The following is a 26,463-nucleotide window of genomic DNA, read 5'->3' on the forward strand; positions in this document are numbered from 1 at the left end:
TGCATTGATGGATAAGCGGACACCAATGAACCTATGTTACATACTCTCATATTCTCTTTTCTCAGTGACTGCTGAATTCATACTTTTGTAAGGTCACACACCATATTCTTTTTAAAAATGCAAAAAAGGACAGCTAAAAAGAACATATCACTTAATCAGCAGTGTGTCTTCACTGCATAAATGGCAACAAGGAAAAAGTATGTGCAAATTGAAGTTTACTAGCAGCAAGCAACAACCAGGTTCCAGCTATTGTTTGTCCTGTGCAGGTTAGAAACAGAACAGTAATTCTGATTGGTTGCTCTAGGTAACACTTCCTCAGTTCCCTCCTTGAGTCTTTATATATGAGCTTTTAAATCACCTCTAAAAGATTTATACAAAGGAGAACTCCAGTCAAATGACAATTTAGCAACAATTAATATCATTAGCCAATTCACTAGAGTTTTTTGGATACATTTTTAGAAAATAAAAATAGTTCACCAGTAGCAGTAAATAAAGTCCATTAAAAAAAGGAGGTAGCCATCACATCCTGGAGCTCTTCGCCCTACAAGACACCTGCATACCCAAGGCTAAATAATCTATAACTGTCACTGCATGGGCACTCTGCTGCTTACAATAAACACATTTCTAATACACATAACTTTTGATTATGTGTTTATGTGGATTACCCTTGACTGGAGTTTTCCTTCAACCTTAATTGTATAGTTCCTGATCAGTCAATAAGCAAATAAAATTGCGCCTACACTGGTCAACTACTTTCACTGTATATATCTATAGAAAATGTTTAGAAGCTATATTTTTATATAGGATATCAATATTTCACTCAGGCGTACAAAGCTATGACCAGGTCAACAAGACCAATTACTTTCCTTTGCTTTCACAGTGCTGCAAAAATGTTTGTGCAATACTAACGTGGCCAGCTGCTCAGAAACCAGATAATGCTGCACAGTGTTTGTCACATGTAGGGAAGACAATGGGAGGAGTACACTGCCTTGATGCTTCCACCTGTGTTCTGCAAAGTTCCGAGCATCACTGTCATGGACCCGTGTCTCACTGTCTGTGATGGGAGCCTGGAAAGAAGAACAGAAAGTTACAGCATTTTAATAATGGCAGATTGAAAATCCTGTGTATCTGGTTGTTGGAATTTGTAGATGAGAAAGAGGAGACATTGATTTTACCATAAAAACTGAAAAAGGCTTAAAAATAATGAGCTTTTTGTACTTACTGTAAAATCTATTTCTTGAAGTCCATTTAGGGTCACAGAAAGTCAGATACAGTTGGTTTATACTACTGCCTATAGTAGGATTTGACAACAGCAAACAGAAAAAAAAAATGTAGGCCACCCCCATTCTCTTAGATTGTAAGCTCCAAGGAGCAGGGCCCTCCTAACCCTCTTGTATTGAACTGTACTGTTGCTGTATTGTCTCCCGTTATATTGTAAAGTGCTGAGCAAACTGTTGGCGCTATATAAATCCTGTATAATAATAATATTAGTATATCTCCACCTCAGCAGACCTCAGTTTTGTGGTAGTACATAGAACATGAACAAAAATTCACAGGGGAGGGACCCTTGTTCCTCAATGAACCCCAAGAAATGAATGTTAAGTACAGAATTAACTTTTTTTTTTTCATTCTAATGGACAAAACATGAGAATTTAGATAAAGTCAAGATGTCAATTTTCTGCAACACTGTGCTGTATGTCACAGTGGGGATTCTCGCTCCTTCTTGGAGGTGTAGGCACTACAACACCTCCATGTCCAATGGAATCCAAAGCAGGATCTTCTGACAGAGAGGGAATGATTGTTCTGAGAGATCAGACACTACTCCCAGAAATGGAGGTGCACCAGTGAGTGAAATGCTCCAGAAATAGGAGGAACAGACTACCCAAGTTGCCTCAAGTGGCTGAAGGATCGTGGCAGGAACTACCTAATCTGCATAGACAAGACTACTTCGTGCGTGATCAGAAACAAAACCTGAAATCAGTTTGCAAAGAATAGATAAGTTCCCCAAACACCCTACACTATCACAGTGGAGGTACAATTGTATATACTCCCTGCTTAAAGACAAGCAAGTTAAAAAGATACACTAGGTGTAGACCTTTTTGAAAAAGCTTGTTGACGCACCATTGACAGGTAGCTGCGTGTGTTGGAACCTGGCAAGGCCCAATCTGTCCAGATCTTAGAGCAGTTCAATACGGTACTGACTACAAAAGACCTTTAAAGCTGACCCTCTTTACAGTTCTCCTGAGAATTCTACAATGGGGATGCCAGGATTGGATACTAGATTGAACAAAAAAGAGCCAGTACTCAGAGAAGCAGCGGGTGTGCACAAGTGCCACTGATGATCCAGGTCCTTGACAAAATAAGGAAAAGTTAGAACTGGTCCTAGTCAACCACTGTTGATTAGGGTCACTGCTATGCAGAGAAGGACCACTTTGATACAGTTGGCTAGCTTGAACAAAAATAGGGTTATAGGCATTTTGCCAATAGAAAAAAAAAAAAAGTGTTGATAATGGCACACTACGTCCCATAGAATTCAATGCAACATCGCATTCCTTAAGCTTCAATGCAAAAACGCCCCCTAGTGACTTCAATGCAAAAACGCCAGCCCCATTAATTGAATTACATTTTCTTTTTTTTTGGTCCGTTTCAGTTTTCGACCAAGTGCATCCTGAATTTTTGGTTGCAGTTCCAGCACTAGAATTTTAATTTCGGTGCACCACTACAATATACTGTATGTAAACTAAGAACCCCTGTTTTTGAAGCAAGAGTTTGCTATGAATATGTAAGGGTCAACAGGGCAGCACAGTGGCTAAATGGTTAGCACTTCCGCCTGGCAGTACTAGGGTCGTTGGTTCGAATCCCAGCCATGGCACCACCTGCCTGGAGTTTGCATGTTCTCCCTGTGCCTGCGTGGGTTTCCTCCCACACTCCAAAGACATGCTGGTAGGTTAATTGGATCCTGTCTAAATTGGCCCTAATATGTGTATGTATGAATGTAAGTTAGGGACCTTAGATTGTACACCCCTTGAGGGTTAGGGACTGATGTGAATGTACAATATATATGTGTAAAGCGCTGCGTAAATTGACGGCGCTATATAAAAGTACCTGAAATAAATAAAATAAAAAACGTGATTACACTTCCTTAGTATCTCATGCATTTTATACATGGAAGTCACTATGGTTCTGAAACACATATTTCCATTTCTACTGCAGGTCAGTACTGGATGGGAAGAAAACTAACAAGAATGATGTGAACCTCCTGCGCTACTGAATATGAAAAAAATAATATAAACTAACAGGGATGGTGTGAACCTCCCACACTACTAAACACCAAAAAATTGTATTTAATCAACTTGAGAGAAGCCGCCAACACTACATCAAATACCCATGATCTAAAGAAATAAAAATCAAAAAATGTGGCGCTACTCATAGAACTTAAAAAATACGAATCAAAAAAAAAATTATTTTAAAATATATATAACACATACAATACACCTCCTGAGATGAATATACATATAATAATCAAGTGGTCATAGTGATCAGAAAATATATATTAAACTAATATCATAAAAAACATAGTGTACAAATACTGTTATTACCAATCTTTGTGAAAATTTCTAACACATGAAAGCAATAAATAGTTATAATAATTAAACTGTGATCAATCATGCAAATAAGGTGCAAAAAATGTCACACTAAAACACAAATGAAAATAAAAAAATGTGTAAACAAATGTCCAATGGGTGGGTGACACCACTACTGCAATTGCAAGCACACGTGATCATAAAGTGACTCCAGGTGCAGAAACTCCAACACACGGCTAGATTAGCCTCTCACCTCCAGGCTTCGACCCGTGAAGGTCAAAGCGTATAGTGGGATCAAACCCTCAAATCCTCTCAGCATCTACTGATATCCACTGATCCACTTTCCCCATCCATAGATATCCTTCTCTAGGGGTCGATAATCAAGCAGTGGCTCCTCTTATGGGATATGGGTATGTGCCAAAAAAAATAAACACAACCTCCCATAGTGTAGCAGGTAAATTTAATAAAAAGATCAAACCATAAACATATGGAGACAACTCACATCCGTCCTCCAAGATGACAACTTTACAACCCTATGCTTTTGGGTGTAATCTGCATGGGTGTACAGGAATCAAAAAAGGTGCACCAAGATGGCCACCACGCCGGAAGTGCGTCACCACGTCAGGCCGACGCGTTGCATCACAATATCATGTGACTTCCTTCCTTACGCTTTGACCTTCACGGGTCGAAGCCTGGAGGTGAGAGGCTAATCTAGCCGTGTGTTGGAGTTTCTGCACCTGGAGTCACTTTATGATCACGTGTGCTTGCAATTGCAGTAGTGGTGTCACCCACCCATTGGACATTTGTTTACACATTTTTTTATTTTCATTTGTGTTTTAGTGTGACATTTTTTGCACCTTATTTGCATGATTGATCACAGTTTAATTATTATAACTATTTATTGCTTTCATGTGTTAGAAATTTTCACAAAGATTGGTAATACACAGTATTTGTACACTATGTTTTTATGATATTAGTTTAATATATATTTTCTGATCACTATGACCACTTGATTATTATATGTATATTCATCTCAGGAGGTGTATTGTATGTGTTATATATATTTTAAAATCATTTTTTTTTTTTTGATTAGTATTTTTTAAGTTCTATGAGTAGCGCCACATTTTTTGATTTTTACTGGATGGGAAGAGATGCAGCGCCACCTAATGAGCCATGTGAGTCACTGTCCAGTCACCACTACAAAAATCAAGAGCTGTGTCTAGGCAACCACAAGAGTCTGCTGGGCGTATGTTGCAAAACTGGTAATTGAAGGCTGGATATGGGTGTAAAAGGCAGCAGGGGGTCAGTGCCAGAAGGCAGCAGGCTGTAATGTCAAGTCCGCAGTGTTTAGAAGGTTGCTGACTACACTGAAGATGTGTTTACCTGCCAGACATAAGCATTCATTTGATTTATTTTTGCTGTAGATACAAACTGACTACTGCACTGTGCCTTATGCACATCTGACCTCTGCTAACATTTCACTGACCCTGCACTCTATATTACTGCTTACTACTGAACCCTGGATTACATACTCCTTACCCTTGCACTCTGCAATACTTACTACCAAAATTCTTCATTGCTTACTCCTGACCCCTGTGTGCTCCATTACTTATGCCTTACCTTTGAACTACATGCTACTGACCCCTGTCCTCTGCCCTATTGACCCCTACCCGCTGCCCAGCTGACCCTAGAATCTGTCCTATGAACTGCTAATCCCTGTACTGTGTCCTACAAACTGCTGACCCCTGTACACTGCCGACCCCTGTACACTGCCCTACATACTTATGACCGCTGTACACTGCCCTATATACTGCTTACACTAGCCAGAGCTCAGAGCAGACATCCAGGCTAGCATTGAGGTCTTCCAGGCCTGAAACTAGTCAAATAAGTCACTCGGCAGTTCCAGCTATTCTGCTTTTCTGATGGACTCCTGCATAAGACTTGTTGGGGTGACAATTTACTCTCCAAATATGAAAAAAAATAATTGTGAATGAAAGTAAATGCAGTTTCTCATTGAAGCTAAATTTTTAAAAAGGTAGGCAAAGTTTAGATTTTTACATATTTTCTGCATGCCTTTCATGCCATCCATTGTATACTAGTGTGTCTAGCTGTGAAGATAACAGTGAGCCCAGCTGTGTCATGTGATTAGCCATGGCCAAATCACAGCTAAGCACAAAAAAAAAAAAAAACCCTGAATGAATCGATGTCATTCAGGTAAATGCTTGCTTATAGCAAAGTAATTCTTTGCTATAAGCAGATTGTGTAAAGAAAAAAAAAAATACTGATCACTTCCCCAAAGTAGTACAATGTTACTAGGGTATAAAACTAATTAAAAAAAAATATAATTTTTTTTTCCCATACTGTCACCAGTCAGTGTCCCTGATCAACGCCATGCCAGTTATAGGATGACGCTGTACTGCATTGGTGACAGTATGTAAAAAATAAATAATAGTGAAAATAATTTTTTTAATTTTTTCATTTTCCGAAAAATGACAAAAACAAATTACAACTTCAAAAAACTTGCCATGCCTCTTATTCAATACGTCAGCCTGTCTACTTTGCAAAAAGTAGTCATTTGGGGGATATCTGTATTGTTCTGACATTCTTGGACCTCAAGAAATGAGATTGTCCGTCAGTACTTCAGGATTGATCAATATTCAGATATATCCCATAGTTTGTGAACTCTATAACTTTCCTACAAACTAAATAATACATCCTAATTTGGGTTATTTTCACCAAAGAAATGTATCAGAATACATCTTGGCCTAAATTTATGAAGAACAATTATTTCTTTGCAAACTTTTATAACAGAAACAAAGAAAAAAGGGTTTTGTTTTTTTTAACTTTTCAGTCTATTTTGTTAATTTAGCAAAAAATAAAAAACCCCAGTTTCGATTAAATAGAAAGCTCTAGTTGTGTGAAGAAAATGATAAAATTTTAGTTTGGGTACAATAATGTTTACAGTGTCGCAATTGTCATTCAAAGTGTGAGAGCACTGAAACCTGAAAAATGGCTTAGGCAGGAAGGGGGTAAAAGTGCCCGGTATGGAAGCGGTTATAAATGGTACAAAAGTTTTCCTGTGCTCAGCATAAATAAGTACACCCCATCAGATTAGACAGAAAACCTTTACTTTCCTTTCAGAATCAACATTTTCTATGGGACATTATACTAAAAAACACTCCCACAAATGCGGGCCATTGATGGCAAACAAGATTTGGTAATTTGCACACACAAAAATGTATTTTTCCTAACAAATTCATTCAAGACCATTCAAGTAGGAGCAAAGCCAAATTTTAGACAACAAAATCCTAATTAAAAAGAATTCAACTACAGGGGAGTCTAATCATTCATTAAACAGATGTCCAGCAGACAGTTTATTATAAAAAGGCATTAAAGAAAATTTCTTCCTAGTTCATGCTGTCAGCAATGGCACCACATGGAAGAGAAATGTCACAAGGCCTGAGAAAGAAAATAATTTCTTTACACAAGAAAGGTGAAGGCTACAAGAAGATCAGCAAAGTGTTACTTATCAGTCAGAATACTGTAGCAAAAGTGATACAAAAATGTAACAAAGATGGAACTGCAACTATCTCAGAGATGTCCAGGCTGTCCGCAGAAGTTAACACCTTGACAGGAACATCTTCTGATGAGAAGGTTTGAAGAAAATTGCCATACAAGTTCACTGTAGTTAGCTAAAGAAGTAGAAAGCCAAAACTACAGTGATTGTTTACCATGACACAATACAGCATACACTGCAGAGGAATGGCATGCATGGGTGTCTTCCACAAAGGAAGCCTCTCCTAAAGCACATGCACAAAAAAAGCCCGCCTAGAATTTGCCAGGGCCCATGCTGAAAAAGAAGAAGACTACTGGGACTCTGTACTCTGGAGTGATGAGACCAAGGTAAATGTTTTTGGAACTGATAGCTTCAAAACTGTATTGTGTAGCAAATGTGAGGACTACAAAGAAAAATGCATGGTGCCTACAGTGAAACATGGTGGTGGCAGTGTCCTTCTGTAGGGCTGCATGAGTGCTGCTGGTGTCGTGGAGCTGCATTTCATTGATGGCATCATGAATTCACAGATGTACTACTCTATATTGAAGGAGAAGATGATACCATCACTCTGTGCCCTTGGTCGTGGTGCACTTTTCCAAAATGACAATGATCCAAAACACACATCTAAAAGGCCACTGTTGCATTTCTGAAGAACAGGGTGAAAGTGATTCAGTGGCCAAGTATGTCTTCTGATCTGAACCCAATGGAACACCTATGGGGAATTCTGAACAGACAAGTTGAGCATCACTCTCCATCCAGCATCCAGGCTCTAAAAGAGGTCCTTCTTAAAGAATGGAAAAAGATAGCTGTTGCAATATGTCGCCAACTTGTTCATTACCTAGAAGACGTCCTGCTGTGCTTACACAGCATGGAGATCATACAAAACACTAGATGTAGCAGGTTTTTTTAAAATTCATTTTTGCATCAACTTATTTGAGTAAAACTGAAGATTTTATAAATCGAAGTTATATTAACCTTACTGTCATGTAATGAGCTAAACAAATGTTCTATAAAACTCAGTTTTGGAACAATTTTGGAAATTGTTCTTGTGTTCATTGAGTTATTGATTACAATCTTACTTCAAAAAGGGGTGTACTCATTTATGCTGAGCACTGTATGTCTTCTGTAGCTGAAATTACAGAATAGATGGCAAGAATAGTCTCATCTGCATCTAACATCAGCCCATCATCTGCATTTAACAGCAACAAGTTGTCAATCATTCCTATAATATAATGAACATGCAATGTTCATGATTTTGAGAATCACTTGTGATTATCATGCGTTTATGTTAGATGGATAAAGAGTGCTTCAGCAGTTATTTTGCAATAATATTTCATTTTTGCTGCAAGTGAGGCTAAAATAGACTGAAGCATCAGATGCATGACCCATGTGCTGCTGCCACCATTGTGTAGGGACTACATCTGGTCCCAGAATTGAACATACTTGTGCAAGGGTGGACAGATCTCATCATTGTTCTTGTAGCAGGTGTTTGATCTGTATAATGGAGTTCATGTTGGGGGCAAAAATGAGGAGATCCAGCTTTGGCAGGGACGTATAAGATAATTTTCTAATGCATACCTTTATGGGAGGACTGAGACTTTGAGCTGGGACGGGGAGAGCTGTGGGAGTTACGATTTGTGTAATCATTACTGTAATCATCATTGTAATCTTCATCTGGAGGGGGAGGGAGAGGCCTGTTCAACAAGAAATACAATTTGCATTATTCCAAGTTTGTATTTGAAACAAGGATTACATAATAACAATATATTATTATACAACTGTGATAACCAACAGTCTATAATAAAACCTGTTAATTACACAAGAAAAAAAAGTGTGAGGGTTAAAAGGGATTTTCCACTTTCCTTAAGAAAGAAACTCCCTTGCACACATACAGAGAATATTCTGTCACATGCTTCCAACTCAGATCCACTTATCAGCGGTTTTCAGCATAGGGAAAAATCAGTTCTGAAACTGGCATAGTGTTCAGACTCAGAACTTGGGATCTATTTGGCACAACACAATTGCCATTTAGAAAACAACTGATTTCAGTGGATTGCATGAATACACTTAAAGCATATCTAAGCCTAGGAACAAAAATATAATTAATTCCAGTTCTTAGATGTGGCGGTTGCATCAGTTTTCTTTTGAGTGTTTATTTTTACTTGGTGATCCGGACAGCAACACACTTCAGATTACAACTTTCAGTCACCGTATCTATGGAGGAACACTGTTCTCAGCCTTGTATGTAAATACGCAATACTTCCCTCTCCCTGCCTTCCTAAATCATAGGGGGGAGGAATTCTGTAGTCCAGAGAGAACTGGAAACAATGAAAACCACTTCCTGTATTCTTTGCCTCTGTTGAATGTTATTAACTCACAATAATTCTGGCAGGATCAACAGGTATTTTTGTACTTCTCAATTAGTTGAGGACATTGGGCATGCTACACATGCACAAAAAAAAAAAAAAAAAACATCAAAAGTACACAATACATGTGTAGAACATTCTTCAGCCACCAGCGACCTGTCAATTGTAGTGAATGGGCACAGTAGTTGCAGCTGGCCACAGAAGATTCCTGCCATTACAATTCACACTGGGCCAAATCGACTATCCAATTGCTGTCTTAAAGCATTATAAACGCTGGTAGTTGCTGTGTAAATACAGTAGCTCTAGCAGCAGAAAAAAAAGGCCATCTGAGATCGGGTTTATCAAAAACTGTTCAGATGAGAAATATAGAGATACAAAGCAACATTGTTACTTTTGTATCTACACGGATTCATTTATCTGCAGATCGAAGGGTTGAGCTTTGACCTACAGATAATATCAGTTAAATCAACCTGAGAGTAAAAAAAGGTTTCTCTGTAATTAAATGTGTTTCTATTTAATCACTTGCCGCTTGGCCTATTGTTAAATGACGGCCGGGTGAACACTTCGTCCCTCTGGGAAGGCGTCACACGACGTCCTTCCCGGACCGCACTTTGCGCGTGCCCACAGGGCCGCGCTGTGGAGGGATCTGCCACCGTTTTTTTACCTTGGACACGGACGATGACAGATCTGTGTACCGGCTCTGTTGCCACTACCATGTGACCTGCTGTGACCAATCACAGCAGGTCACATGACAGTTGTATACAATGGATGGTTTCCTTTCGTGCCATCCATTGTATACAAGTGTGTCTAGCTGTGAATGGTCACAGCGATCACATGCACAGGCTGGACCAATCACAGCCCATCTGTGGCATGTGATTAGCCACGGCCAATCACAGCTAATCACAACAAAAAAAGCCTGAATGAATCGATTTCATTCAGTTAAATGCTTGCTTATAGCAAAGAAATGCTTTGCTTCTAGCAATCAAATTGTGTAAAAAAAAAAAAAAGAATACTGATCACTTCCCCAAAGTAGTACAAATTTTACTATGGTAACATTATACTACTTTGGTCATAGTGTAATATGAAAAACAAATCTTAAAAAAAAAGAGAAAAAAAAATGTAAACACAATTATCAATTTTTTTTTTGTACTGTCACCAGTGTCCCTAATCACCGCCACACTAGTTATATGATGAAGCTGTACTGCACTGGTGACCATATTAAAAAACAAAAAAAAAATAGTGAAAATAAATTTTTTCAATTTCTTCATTTTCCAAAAAAAAAAAAATTACAACTACACAAAACTCGCCATGCCTCTTATGAAATACGTCGGACTCTTTACTTTGCAAAAAGGGGATATCTGTACTGTTCTGACATTTTTGGACCTCAAGAAATTAGATTAGCTGTCAGTACTTCAGGACTGACAGATTTTCAGATATATCCCATAGTTTGTGAACTCTATAACTTTCCTACAGTCTAAATAAATACTGATTTGAGTTATTTTCACCAAAGAAATGTAGCAGAATACATCTTGGCCTAAATGTATGAACAACAATTATTTATTTCCATTTTATTAACCATTATGATTTAAACTTTTATTAATTTTTAATTTCTTGCTTATTTTTTTTTTAGAATCACATAAAAAAATGCAAATTTGAAAAAAAAATAATAACTTGCATTTGTGAAAAATGTTTCAATTCTTTGTAGCAAAATCAGAAGCTTATAGTAATTTTAAACAGAACTTACAGCACAAATTACAATGTATATTTTTCTTTCTACAATAACTTTAAAGTGTTTTTTATAGGTTTTATTACACTTTATCTATCTAATGTAATCACAAAACTATTGCCAAAAACAGACCAATAACAGAAATATAAAAATTGCTCTGGTTTATAGATAGGGGATGTACAGGTGTGACAGCTGAAGTGGTTAAATACATATAACAAATATTTACATATTCACAGACTAAAAGGAGCAAATAATAGGGGTAATTGCTAATTATTGGTAGGGTCTAGGCAGCAACATGGGAGATAACATTACCCCTTCGATTACCATTACATTTCAATTTTTTGTTTTTAAAGGAATCTAAACTCAAAAGCAAAAATATAATACCGTATTTTCCGCGGTATAAGACGACTGGGCGTATAAGACGACCCCCTACTTTTCCTGTTAAAATATAGGGTTTGAGCTATACTCGCCGTATAAGACTACCCCTCTTCCAACACACACCAAATAAAAATGAAAAAACATCAGATTTGATTTCAATATGGTATGCTATTTCAGTATGGTATTCCAATGATGGGGCGCTACTCCTCCCACTGACACCAATGATGGGGCGCTACTCCTCCCACTGACACCAATGATGGGGCGCTACTCCTCCCACTGACACCAATGATGGGGCGCTACTCCTCCCACTGACACCAATGATGGGGCGCTACTCCTCCCACTGACACCAATGATGGGGCGCTACTCCTCCCACTGACACCAATGATGGGGCGCTACTCCTCCCACTGACACCAATGATGGTGCCCCATCGTTGGTGTCAGCGGGGAGGAGGAATAGCGCCCCATCGTTGGTGTCAGCGGGGAGGAGGAATAGCGCCCCATCGTTGGTGTCAGCGGGGAGGAGGAATAGCGCCCCATCGTTGGTGTCAGCGGGGAGGAGGAATAGCGCCCCATCGTTGGTGTCAGCGGGGAGGAGGAATAGCGCCCCATCGTTGGTGTCAGCGGGGAGGAGGAATAGCGCCCCATCGTTGGTGTCAGCGGGGAGGAGGAATAGCGCCCCATCGTTGGTGTCAGCGGGGAGGAGGAATAGCGCCCCATCGTTGGTGTCAGCGGGGAGGAGGAATAGCGCCCCATCGTTGGTGTCAGCGGGGAGGAGGAATAGCGCCCCATCGTTGGTGTCAGCGGGGAGGAGGAATAGCGCCCCATCGTTGGTGTCAGCGGGGAGGAGGAATAGCGCCCCATCGTTGGTGTCAGTGGGGGAGAGGAGCGGCTGCTCCTTCTTCCAGTTCGGCCGCTCGATTTTCGCGGGGCCGCTCGGCTCCGCCTCCTCGACGGTGATTGGTCGCCTGTGTGCCTTTCCAGTGCTGGCGCCCAATCACCGGTGAGGAGGCGGAGCCGAACGGCCGCGTGACGATCGAGCGGCCCAACTGAAAGAAGGAGCAGCCACGCTTCCTGGACCGGATCGTCGTGGGACCGGAGCCAGGTAAGGTACAGCAGCCCCTCTGCCCATCCCTGTACTTAGTGTCCGTTGGAGGAGGAGGGGGGGGGGGCGGCGCCGCGCCGCCCCTCGAAAAAGTGCCGCCTTGACACCGGCTCGCACCAGCGTATAAGACGACCCCCGACTTTTCAGAAGATTTTCAGGGGTTGAAAAGTCGTCTTATACGCCGGAAAATACAGTATATTGCAGTATACCAATCCTTAGATGAGATGACTGCATTAGTTTAATTTTTTTTTAGGGTTTTTTCCCCTTTATATTAACCTGGTAGTCCTGTGAATAACACTTCCAGTCCTACAGTGTATACACCGTATATTGTGTTCTTGTTGAAAATGTTTTTTTTTCAGCCTGAAAAGAGAAAACTAATGCAACCACCACATCTTAGGTCTAGTATGCTGCAATTGCAATATGCAACTTTTTTTTTTTATTATTTAAATATCCTTTAAAACTTAGCAGTCTACAGTGGACAGAAAAATATTTTTTTTCTGATAGTACATGTTTTAATTCTATACTGCACATAATGCAAACAAAATGTAAAATGATGTTCCTATACCTGTATGGTTTGTCACTTCTGGAGCGATGATGTTCATCCTTTGACCGTAGTCGAACATGTTCAGGTGTATTAAGCTGAAACAAAAATCAGGTTGTGATTACAGCTCATATGCATATGTGAGAGTTGAAAGGTTAACAGGAGGGGCGGACTGACAACTCATGGGGCCCCCGGGCAATAGGGGATCATGGGGCCCCTGTGTCCTTGCCCAAACTCAAAAAAAGCCTATGAAAAAAGGTACCAGGGGCATCTCATGGGGCCCCCTATTGACCCCGGGCCCTCAGGCAGTGCCCGAATTTCCAAATGGTCAGTCCGCCCCTGGTTAACAGTACTGTGTTCTGATGTATTAATAGTGGATATTTTTACTCCAAGCTCATTTTTAACAAGACATTCACACTGTGACCACAATGATAAAATTACAGGTCCAGATCAACCTGATCATATGGCCTACTGTGCAGAGTGGGAGAAATGGTCACAGAGCACACAATGTGCCAAAGAGTTCTGTCAACTGATTTTGTTTCTTGTCTTGCTTTACTGAAAGGTAAATAGTTGCACGTTCCACTTGCCAGTCAGCAAATTCCCCATGACTTCAGCAGAGTTGTGTAATTTCAGAGGCTGACTTGTTTTGTATTGTGTTTTTTTTTTCAGATGCAGCATGTTCTACTAAGGTGTGTGTGGATTGCAGACAAAGCATCTCAAACACATCTTTTTCTGCAAAAAAAGGTGCATTTTGCATTCAAACATCTGTTTTAACAGCTCTGAAATCAATTGGAAAATTCCACATTTGATACAAACACCTGTCTACACAAACCTGGCAGCCAATTTTGAAAGCTCTAATTTTTTTTTTTCTACTGAATAAGCATTACTAATTTGTTTTCATTTCTGCTACTCACTTATAATTTCTAAAGTTAAAGATTTACACTTACCTCCTGTTCATCTGCCCTTCTCCTCTCTTTTTCACGCCCTTTAGATTTCTTATAAGATTTTTCCTCTTTTTCCATTAACCACCGGGCTATTTCCTTTAAAGAAATATATATATATTTTACAAAATAAAATGTATGCATCTTAACATATAAGTAAGGCATTGTATTTGAATAGCAGGCAGAAACATTTAGTACATACAGTATGCGGTACACCTATTAAAGCAGAACTCCAGATAACATACATATTCAGGAGCGGTTTTACCTGTCAAAAGCACCTGCCAAAGTAATGCCAGGCAGATTACACGTTCGCACATTACCAGTCACATTACCCTCTCTTCTTTTGTAGATTATTCAAGGAAAGAAGTTTAGATTGGCTACCATGGGCAACGTAGATATTTTTTCTTACATACACTTTGATAAAAAAAAACACTTTAACATGTAGTTTCTACTGTATTTATCATAGTGCAGCCTGATCTTGATCCAGTGCTATAGATGAGAGCAGCATCTCTCTCTCACCTCACTGGACAGAGAGGCAGCAGCGGGAGGCAATGGCTCCTGCTGCTGTCAATCACAGCCAGTGAGCAGAAAGCAGGGAGGGAGGGCTGAGCTATGAGTGCCCCATAGCAAGTGAAGAGTAGGATTAGGGCTGCTCTGTACAAAACCATTGCACAGAGCAGGTAAGTATGATATGTTTATTATTATTTATTTTTACATTTAGGTTTACAAAATCGCTTTAAACCTGAACTGAAAACCCCTGTTTTTTTTTTTTTTTATAAACAGGCCATTCTATTTCTTGTTTACATGATTGAATATTTTGGGTTAATTCTTACTTCATCTTGTGCCATTTGTGCAGCTTTGTAATCCACAGTGTTCACCTGAAAGAAGATTAAACAAAGAGGCAATCTAGATTTAAATTTGGTTCAAGATTAACTAAACAGCACTATGCCAGAAGCAAACAATATAGATCATATTTTTCTGCTGCATCATCTAAGACAATCTAATTAATCAGAAAAACTAGATTGTAAGAACACAAATGAAATCAACATTGATTCTCTTGGCTAAATGCAGGGACTCGTAAGTAAGGCCAGCTTTTGCAACAGACAAGCAAGTCAAGTAAGAGCAAAATATTAAAAAAGGATGTTATACTGAAGATCAGATCTCAGAGTACCTCCAACAGCCAAATGAAATGACATATTTTGACCTGAAAAGCAGTCAGTGGCCTTAGAAATCAATCATTCAGGTTGGACTTAATGGGGGCATCATTATCTACAAATAATGAAGAAAAAACAGCAGGGTTTCCTAAGCCAAGCAATCAAAATGTGTAATTGTTTTCGTAGTGCAGTTATGAAAATGTAACCAAACTATATGCATATATTTAGGGTTTAAATTGTATGGTATATATTGTGCCCATTAAGTTGCTGTTTAAACCTTCACATACATCAGGCATCACTAAGTGGCAGAGCGTAGTCTGAACCTGGACTGAGAGACCTATTCGGACGGCAGCCAATTCCATTTAACAGGCTAGGTGTTCTCTTCTGGGTGGTGTTTCCCACCACTGCTGTCATCCTCACAGCAGGGCAGAGGGGTAGGAGGTGTGACAGGTCGGGACAGAGGGTGGAAGCTGATCAACTTTTCCAATTACCAAACAGGTGATTGGATGCAGAGTGGTCCTAGCATTCGTTAAAGATAGTTATTTAGAGGTTGTATAATAAATTACCATATCACCCAGTAGATGGCCTCCATTCAGTAGTCAAAAATGACATGCACAAAAAGGGGGGTTGTGAAAAGAAATTCACAGAGAAAGTGGCTACATTATGAACAGAGTGTGACAATCAGAAAAATTTCCAAAAATTATGCTTTATTACATATACAAGTTTGACATTTGGGCAATCGCCCTGGTTTACCATCACCTCAGTATGAGACAATACACACAGACCTAAAACCATATAAAATGACACCAAGACCGGTCCAAATAATTGCGCAACAAAGACAGTGACTACTAGAGCCTAAAGTCTTTGTAGCACTGGTTCACAGGTGAACACTTCCCACAGGAGGTGTATGCAAAAATTATACCATAGGTATACCATGTAACATGTTGTAAATATGTAGACATATGCTACTACCAAAATGGTTATATCCCAAGCAGGGAGTGTCAAAACATTACACTATAGATATAAAATATCACATGTATGCAGTGCAGCAAGCACAGTATGCGTCAAAAAGAGAAGCATGCCTCTAGGCCTATAAGAGACAAGAAAAAATGAATGTCATATATAAAATGCAGTACACTCCTATGCCGGCACATGTGGTTGGGGCCCATTCATCTGTAATATAAGCGACTGTTTCCTTAGGGCTCTTAAATGAGAATAAGCCAGGGCGATTGCCCAAATGTCAAACTTGTATATGTAATAAAGCATAATTTTTGGAAATTTTTCTGATTGTCACACTCTGGTCCTAGCATTCACCTGCCTATTAACATGAAAAGTTAGGGAGCTTCAGCCCTCCATCAAGACCTTATGCACCTCCTACCCTCTGCCCTGCTGTATAAGGTAGCACTATAAAGGCAGACTTTGATTACAACGGGGTGTCTGGTGTGACGGGGGGGGTTGTGCCTTGTAAGGGAGGAGGGCTCTGACATGAGAGAAACTGATGTAAGTTGTGCGGGGGGGGGGGGGGGATTAGGGAATGTGATGTGAAAGGGGCTTAAGAACACTGCTGTGAAGGGGGAAATATGATGTACTGGGGGGACTGTGGTGTAGAGAAGGGAGTTGTAAAGTGAGGGGGCACTGAAGACAAGGACGTAAGAGGTGTGTGTGTGTGTGGGGGGGGGGGGGGGTGACTGATAAAAAGGGAGTCTGATGTCAAGTGGGGATGGAGGACATTGCTTTAAAAAAGTTGTGATGTGAAGGGGAGGGGGAGCACTGTGATCTTGGAGGGGGGACTGAGGACACTAATGTAAAGGGGATGGCTGAGTTGTGAAGGATCTGAGTAATAGCACAAATGTGAGATTCAGACCTGTAAGTAAAAAATGTGATTTACAGTAAGAAATAATATGGGGACAACTTTATTTAGGGGCCCATTCACAGTGATGCCTCATGTCAACATAGGTACAGCAATGATGAATAGACACCTTTGGGTATGAAATACATTGAGGATGCTTTTAAAAGGGGTAGGTTTGTACAATATAAAAGCTCAACGTGAGAAAGATATTGCGGGAGCCTACAAGCAACCAAGAGTTTGACACTTATGGAAGCGTCAGTTTCTCAGCAGGTTTCAGATGAATAGAGCTTGGCTGTGCAATCTGTAAGAGATGCATTTACTCCTTTCTTTTAAAAGGATAGCTTAATAACCAGTTTTATTTATCTGACAGGGTCATTTTAGAATAGAATAGTTAGTAGATCCAACACCGTGAACTAGACTCCGTAATAGAAAGCAAGCATCTTTCTGTGCCTTTATGCACCTTAAAAAGTTTAATTCCAGTAGACCCAAACCCCAGGTGTTAAAATATGCAGTTCTTGACTTTCAGAATGAGGTTGGGGACTAGCTTAAGGGTTCCTGGTTATTTTAAGGGCTTTTGTTTACGGACAAGTATATTCTTTTCAAAACTTAACATCAAACAATCTAAAACAGCTTTTTGAAGTTCTGCTACACCTATATAAAAATAGATAGGAGGACAGTGTTAACATTTTTCAACAACAAAGAATAATAAAAAAAAAAAAAAAATATTAAAGTTCACCCTCAGTTCTTCTTCCTGAAGCCTTCTAGCAATCTCAGCATCATCTTCATCATGGCTTCTTCCACCTACACGAAGTCTCCCTTGAGGGCCATCTCTGTGTCCTTTTGGCCTATTACCTATGTTAGAGGCATACAATTAATAAAACATAAATCACAAAAGTTTATTTTTATTTTTTTTAGTGGTACAGTTTTAGCCTGCACCATATTGAACAAAGCTGAATTGCCACAGCTAAGGACAATTTTATAACATTTTATAAATCAAATGTCTAAAAATTTACATGTTTTAAATATGTAGGACAATATGTCAATGTTAAATTTTCTGGGGGCCATATTATTAATGGTAATTAATACTTTTTGTGCATCAGAAACAAGTAGAATATATTTGAGCTGTAATAGGCTGCTTTGAAAGTTAAAGGGCAAAGCCAAACAAGTCCATAATAAGCTCTGACTAATTCAAACTGGTGGAATTGGTTGCTGCATGTTTTGTTGCACATTAGTCCAGCAGAAAACAAAAACAGGAATTAACAGCCTAAAAGTGAATTAATTATTCCAAAGGATTTCAGTGGACATACAGTCTCAGTCTGTACTGATTAGTGTCCTTACTAAATAAATTCATAGTGCAGGGTAAAACTGTACTAGCAGCACATAAGGCAAAATATAAAATAAAAGATCATGCAAGGTAAAAATCAAACATATTAAAAGCACAAGAGAAAGCAAAATCGAAGCAGAGGCAGAAAAATAAAGCTCATTTAGAAAATATAACCTGGAAAAGAAAACTGAATGATTGTGAAAATATTCTTTTAGAAGATTTGGCTTGAAAGAAATGTTGATCAGATGTTTGTTTAAAGATGCCATTACTAAAACTACCACCACCATCACCATCATACTGGAAGTTCAGTTATACCTCCTTCTCTTGGCTGCCTTTCATGGTTAGGAGAAGGTGTTCTCGGTCTGTGCCTTTCATGTTCATATTTGCTCTCTGCTTTCCTTCTGTGGCCTTCATGTTCGTATTCAACTTCCGCTCCTCTTCCGTGCCTTTCATGTTCATATTCACTTTCAGCTCTCCTTCTGGGTCTCTCGTGTTCGTATTCACCCTCAGCTCTCTTTCTGGGTCTCTCGTGTTCGCATTCACCCTCAGCTCTCTTTCTGGGTCTCTCGTGTTCGTATTCACCCTCAGCTCTCTTTCTGGGTCTCTCGTGTTCGTATTCACTCTCAGCTCTCCTTCTGGGTCTCTTGTGTTCATATTCACTCTCAGATCTCCTTTTGGGTCTTTCCTGTTCGTAATCACTCTCAGCTCTCCTTCTGGGTCTTTCATGTTCGTATTCACACTCAGTTCCTCTTCTTTGTCTTTCATGTTCATATTCACTCTCATTACCTCTCCTGTCTGTTTGAGAACTGGGGCTGTGCCGATGTCTAACGTCAGCATTGTTTGTGCTGAGTAAGTCATGACTTTGAGACCTCCCTGTTCTTTGGGAATGTTCACTGGAATACGCCCCAGTAAGCTCCTCATCTTCGGGCTGCTCATGTCTTTTAGTTCTTGGTGGTGGAGGTCTATCAGGTTTTTCTTTTTTGTCAGAAGTCCTACTGATGTGATTTTCGGGTCTATGAAGATCAGGGTTGCTTTCTCTTTGAACAGACCGTGGCTCTGCTGATCTTCCACGTTTTCGTTCATCATCACAGTGGGAATGCTGCTTAGATTTTGGGTGGCCTCCATCCTTTCTTCTCTCAGGCCTTTCATGTCTATGGTGTCTGTCAGATTCAGACATGTGTTCCTTATGTCTATCCCTATGATGCCCTAAGCAATGAAGCAGTATCACAAAAGAAAAACGAGTTTATAAAATATATCTGTCTTAACATATCCCACTTCTCTGCCCCCTTTTCCTTTTAAATGTTTCTCTGTAGAGAATTGGGCAGGTAACATTAAATTATTTACCACCTTCTAACTACTGTTTACGAATACCAACTAATAGTCCCTCTGGGACCATTAAAACACAGACATTTTTTAGGGGTTAAGAAATATTTACATTTTTAGCTGCTGGTGTAAAGTTATATCTATTTAGGTCAGGGTTTCTCAACAAGGCTTTCTACAGAGATTGCTAAGGGTTCCTTGGGCAAAGAGAAATTTCTGCCTCTCAGATAAGTTCCCACTGAAAGCACTGATCTTTTTAACTATCTGTAAGGGGGTAATTCCTCCCAATAACCACAAAGTGTAAGGCGCATTCTTCCGACTGCCCATCACAGTAATCTATCATGAGTTGTAGCTATAGTATTTTTTGGAGGGGTTCCCTGAGATCAGAAAGTTATTGCAAGGGTTCCTGTTTTGAAAAGGTTGAGAAATGCTGGATTTAGATGCTTTGGTATACATTTACACACTACATGGTAATAAACATTGACCCTAGGAATGGTCTGAGGTTTGTGGTTCACTGAGGATTTAGCATCTGTAGCCATACTGCAAATAGACTGTTCACATGTTGGCATTATGAATCACGGGCGGAATCGCCACAATTCTGCCCACAATTTTAAGACACGCGATTAAAATATGAAATCACTCATCACCATGTTCAGATGCCATTAATTTCAATGGTACTTGAAAATATGGGCCGTTTTTGGTGCAGTTGGCATGCGATTTTTCACAAAACAAACACAATGTTATTGTGTAAAGTCATGCAACGTCTGTCGCTCAAAAACTTCATTTGTCATTCAAAAAATGGCGTGAATATGGCACAAATGTCCCACATTTTAAGGTGCCATTGAAATGAATCGTACTTGAACATGCTGATGAGCGATTTCATATTTTAACGGCACGTTTTGAAATCGCAGGCAGGATCACAGTGATTCAAAATCTCGATATGTGAACGGAGTCTCAGTGTGGACACAACCATGGAATATTCAATATGATTTTCAAATGCAAATGTACCACATTTAGCAGTCAATTGCAACTACTTTTCTTTACCTTGTCAATTACTGTTGTGCACTTAAGCAGCTTATGTATGCAGCAATATACAGTGGGTATAGAAAAGAATCACCCCCTTCAAAATAATCTAAATTATATTGTTTTGCAGCCTGAAATGAAGACAGACACAGTTTTTGTTTTATCCAGGGGTATCTATGCAGTTCATCTTAGAACATCAAAGTGAAAGATATCACACCAACATGTAAGAAAAAAATACACAAATTTTAAAAACAGAATCACTGAGTTGGAAAAAGGATCACCCCCCGTGTCAATATTTTGCTAAACCACCTTTTGCTTTAATCACAGCCTTTAGTCTGTAGGGATATGTCTCTACTAACTTTGCACATCTAAACTTTTAAATATTTGCCCACTCTTTGCAGAACAGCTCAAGTTCAGTTAAATTTGATGGTAACCGTTTGTGGACTGCAGTCTTCAAGTCATTATAGATTTTTAATGGGCCAGACATTTCGTTAAGTGTTGAGGCCAAATAATTCAATTGTAGTCTAATCTGATTGCAACTTTTTTCCATTTGGCCTCATAATCTTCAAGGTGCATTTAGGCAAAGCTCAGTCCTGACTGCATGTGCCCTGTCTTGAGGAGTGGCTTTTTTCTTTCAATCCTCCCATACAAGCCGCATTTGTGGAGAATTTGTGATATTGTTGTCACATGCACACAATGGCAACTATGGTGTCCGTTTATGACACAAAGAATAGCTGCGATTCAGAGGATCGGAGCTATTCTCTGGTCATTCACAGTTTATGACACTCAGAAGCTCAGCAGAGAACATGTTCAGCCCTTCACGGGAGATCTGTGTTCACCCTCCAGATTCTCCAGCCCAGAGCTGGAGAATCAAAGGGACCGCAAACTAAGCAGAGATAATTTACCTCTGCTTAGTAAACTGATCTTTTACTGTAATCTCGCGATATTATAGCAAAAGCAGCCATTTTCCAGTGTTTGTAGACCGTTCTCCCTTCGTTTGGAGAACTGATCTACACTGCTTCATAAACTGCATTCACAGGAGAACTGTGTTCTCCAAGAATGCCGGAGAACTGAGCAGCGATCTATTACCACTGGTTCATAAAAGGACACCTATGTCATAAATTCCTGCAACTGCTTCAGAGTTTCTGTAGGCCTCTTGGTAGCCTCTTAACCAATTTCCTCCTGGTAGCCTCTCTGACCAATTTCCTCCTGGCTCTTTCATCCAGTTTGGAGTGACATCCTGATCCAGGGAGGGGTCTGCGTTGTACCAAATACCTTCCAGTTCCTGATAATAGACTTCACTGTGCTTCTAGGCATTGAAAAAGCCTTTGACATGTTTTTGTATCCCTCTCCTGACTTGAGTTTGTCCAAAACTTTATCCTGAAGATCTTTTGACAGTGCCTTAGTACCCATAGGTGATTGTTTGCTTCAGCTGCACTACCAGGGACTGAAATGTTCCAGAAAGGCTCTTTTCATGCTGAGCTAATCAAAATGACCACAGCTGAATGTCAAATGGCTTTGTGTGCCATTAAGAAGGTGATTAGCTACACCTGATTGAGTTTACAAGTCATTTTTAGGAGGGGGAGATCTTTTCTGACTCAGTGCAACTTATAAGTGAAATATATCACCATGTAAATACAGCTGGATTAAACAAAAATTGTGTCTGTCTCCATTTCAGGCTGCAAAGCAACAAAATGTGATTATTTTAAAGGGGGTGATTCTTTTCTATACCCACTATACACATTGATATAATAAAAACCTTTGGTACCATAAAATAAATATAAGAGAAACAAACCAATGAAATCAGAAGGGTCTGTAAAAAATAAATAAATAAATAAATAAATTATATATTATATATATATATATATATATATATATATATATATATATATATATATATATTTTTTTTTTTTTTTTTTTTTTTTTCAAAACCATGCTAAATAATTTTTTATTTAAATTGAACAACCTCATGTGGAAAATTAGTTAAAACTGTATTCCACTGTTAATTACTTCTTTAGACTCTGCCACCGTAATGCACATATTTGGTGGGCCTGAGGTTCTGTGCTGAGAGCACATACACTGCACTCTTCCAGCACACTAACCAACAGTTCTTAGTCACAGTTTGTGAACTGAAACCAGTGTCATTGTAGTTTATGGCTAGGAAAATCTTTAATTAACCTTTCTTGGGAAGCCCACTGTCCTCTATGCATATGGTTGGTTGTGTCACCAAGGGGTTTATTTACTAAAGCTGGAGAGTCCAAAATCAGACTCCCTTCTGCATAGAAACCAATCAGCTTCTAACCTCAGATTGTTCAATGAAGCTTTGGCAATGAAACCTGGAATCTGATTGGTTTCTATGCAGAAGGGAGTCTGATTTTGGACTCTCCAGCTTTAGTAAATAAACCCCCAAATGTCAAGCACCACATGATTCCACCATCCCAAAATCGGCAAGAGAGAGCTGGCAAGACTAGTGTAACTCGGTCAGGAAGAAAGGTGGAAAACCTTTAAAAAGGCACCGTCAGTTTGCTCTGAATGGGTAAGGAGACAGTGCCTCTTTAAAAAAAAAAAAAGACTACACTGTGAACTGTGTTGCGTTTCTAAAATGCCTATAGTATTCTCATCTGCAAATTCTGTGCTATGTAATACTCTATGCAGTGATCTCTGGATTCCCATTTATTACCTATGCCTGTAACATAAATTCATCTATCGTGTCCTCGACCTTGCAGTTTTGGTTAATAGGTCATTAATTCTCTTTGGTTTGCCTGTCATCTTTAGTCCTAGAGTATGAGTTCTACATTGAAGCACAAACCTAATAATTGGGGAAATTCCTAGACTCTACAGCTTGGCATAAGTCTAAATCCACCACTGGTTATAAAATTAAATATGCTTACTGATAATAATTGGCCCATTTTTAATACAGTTAAAGCCCAAGGTTTCTAGGTGCCTCAAAACAAAAAACGTGTAATGTCTTACAGTTTGTGTTCTTTTTACAGCAGCAATAGTCAGAATAGAAAAGCTTACGGAAAGCATCAGATTTCTGCAAAGAGATCACTGCTTCAACACAAAGAACAAGTGTCCCACTATAAAGAATGCTGGCCAGAGACAGGCTTTTCTACTCAGGTTGTGGCTTAAACAAACCAAGACTGTACCTTTTGCTTGGATACACCATGTTGTGTCCCATTTATGATGTACGCGCCTGTTGTTGCATTTAACTGGATACGGTTATTGATGTTCTGATGTATATTGACCTCTAGCGGTTGTTGATCTTCTATATGTCTACATTGGGTGCCTCAACTTGTCCTCCCCTTTCCTATTTAGTGGAAGTTAATTCAGTCCTAGCAAGATCCTCCCTGCTTTTCCAATGCATCCTCAGTATTATTTAAGGCATAGAAAGTCATTGTCTTCTTATACTTCCAAGGACTGAAAAAAATTCCTCTGTTCTGCACTCATGTGAAGTAAAACAGTGTTGGAAATTGCATTGTCATGTTAAAGATATATTAGGCTTGCTGTGGATTTTGCAAAGTCAGCAAATGGCCATATTATTTGCATAGACTGGGTCTAAGAAGGTATGCCATGCCATTGCATGCTTCAGCATTTGAAACAGAGCATACCTGGGGTGTATTTAGCCAATTTACACTGAAAGTTCATTTGGGCTTTAACTGCTTAAAATATCCCACCTTGACTACATGTTGTCCAAAATTAACACAGGCAATGGCACATTTATCAACTTGTAACAACAAACAGTGTCAAACCCAAATGTGAGCACTTACTCATCAGTATGAATCAAATCTAGGATTACTGGGACAGCATTTAAAAGTAAACCCAATGTCAATGTAACTGTTCAGCGACGCCCTCTACTGAACATTAAAATACTTCTTTTAGAAAACAAGGATCAGGTTAGCAGTCAGAAAATTATACTTACTTTCCTTTCTCCAATTAACCATAAGAATGTTACAATGCAACTGGGGGAAGGCAGGCCATCTAACATTTTAGTTAAGCCACTACTAAACAATTTTCTTATTTTTTGAAGGAGCATGCAACATGGCTGTCATTCTTGTCCTTGCAACATTACGTATTGAGCCAATGAACTACAAATATTGGTTTGCATGTCACTAGATATTTACAAGTTTTTTTCAAGGTAGGTGACTCACCAGCCACTAGGAGAAGGACAAAGACAACAGCCATAGAGCTTGCACCATCAAGAACAAAATCAGCAATACAAACCCGTTCCCGGAGCTGCAGTGATTAAAAGGAAAGTTTTACCCTTTCATGACCAGGCCATTTTTTGCTATTTAGCACTGCGCTACTTTAGCTGGTAATTGCGAGGTCATGCAATGCTATACCCTAACAAAATTTATATAATTTTTTTTACACAAATAGAGCTTTCCTTTGGTGGTACTTGATCACCACTGGGTTTATTTTTTATTAAATAAATGAAAAATATCAAATGTTTTGAAAGAAAGAATATATTTTTTTACTTTCTGCTATAAAACATATCCAATAAAAAAAAAATCAAAATTTCCTCATACATTTAAGCAAAAATGTATTCTGCTACATGTCTTTGGTAAAAAAACAAAATCACAATAAAGGTATATTGATCGATTTACATGAAGGTTGTAGTGTCAACAGATTATGGTATAAATACTGGAATTTGTATGTATTTTTTTTTGTTATACTACAAATGGTGGTGAGTAATGACTTCTAGCAGGACTGTGATAGTGAGATGGGCAATCTGACACTACCAGTGAACAGTGATAATACCATACACTGTCACTGTACTATTGACACTGTCTGGGAAAAGGTTAACATCTTGGGTAATCGAGTAAAAGTATGTGCCTAACAAGTGTTAAATGTATGTATGTATGTATGTATGTATGTATGTATGTATTAAAATTCTTGGTTTCTTCTCCCTGCTTTACTTTCTGTACAGAGCCCTGTGTTGATTGTCAACACAGGGTTCTGTGCTGTGACTGGACATAACTGATCAGCAGGCCCTGGCCATAAATCATTGGCTGGGACCTGCTGACAGACTCCCACTGTGCACAATGACAGTGTGAGTGAGTAAGCAAGCATGCATACCCTGTACCTAGCAGAGGACAGCAACATACAGGTATGTCTCTGTGCCTGTACAGCCTGCCCATCTGAAGTATATTGCAGGTGGCTGGTCCCTAAGTGGTTTTAAAGTGTAAGGGAGTACATTGGGAATTAGGCTAGGATGTGATGTTAGGGTCAAAATTACAGATCACTGGACATGGATTTGAGCAGAGAAGCCCACATTGGTTTTGGACACTGAAAAATAGATGCAAAAAATGTATTGTGTCAGGTTTCCAGCACTAAAAATCTAACACAAAATAGCATATAAAACGGTTTTGTGCCATCTTCTCAACTGTAATTCTAAAAAGGTAAAGTTTTCTGTCACATTTGGATGGTTTCTGGACAGTCTATTGCAACCACATACATTCTAAATAAATCATTTGACGCTTTTGCATACAAAGTTGCATACCTCCATGGTCAGGATAATACGGCTCCTCTGTGCCATGTGGTGGGTAATACTTCTTTCTTCTTTTTTCTTCTCTTTCCTGCAATAATCTTGCAATGTC

General features: G+C 39.2%; 1 protein-coding gene across 1 annotated transcript; it reads right to left on the bottom strand.

Annotated features, from left to right (window-relative positions):
- Positions 1 to 845: 845 nt before the first annotated feature.
- LOC149445030 (uncharacterized) lies at positions 846 to 26,463 on the bottom strand (the record flags this gene model as incomplete). The annotated part of the gene is made up of 10 exons (XM_089654296.1): positions 846 to 1,067; positions 8,280 to 8,362; positions 8,719 to 8,834; positions 13,277 to 13,350; positions 14,200 to 14,292; positions 15,027 to 15,071; positions 17,933 to 18,048; positions 18,836 to 19,267; positions 19,307 to 19,726; positions 26,367 to 26,463. Coding segments are annotated over 10 exons (1,698 nt in total), but the record flags the coding sequence as incomplete, so codon positions are not given.

Source organism: Staurois parvus, unplaced genomic scaffold (genome assembly GCF_062004578.1).
Source record: "Staurois parvus isolate SC_StPar_1 unplaced genomic scaffold, SC_StPar_1.0 ptg000750l, whole genome shotgun sequence".
Classification (NCBI taxonomy): Eukaryota; Metazoa; Chordata; class Amphibia; order Anura; family Ranidae; genus Staurois; species Staurois parvus.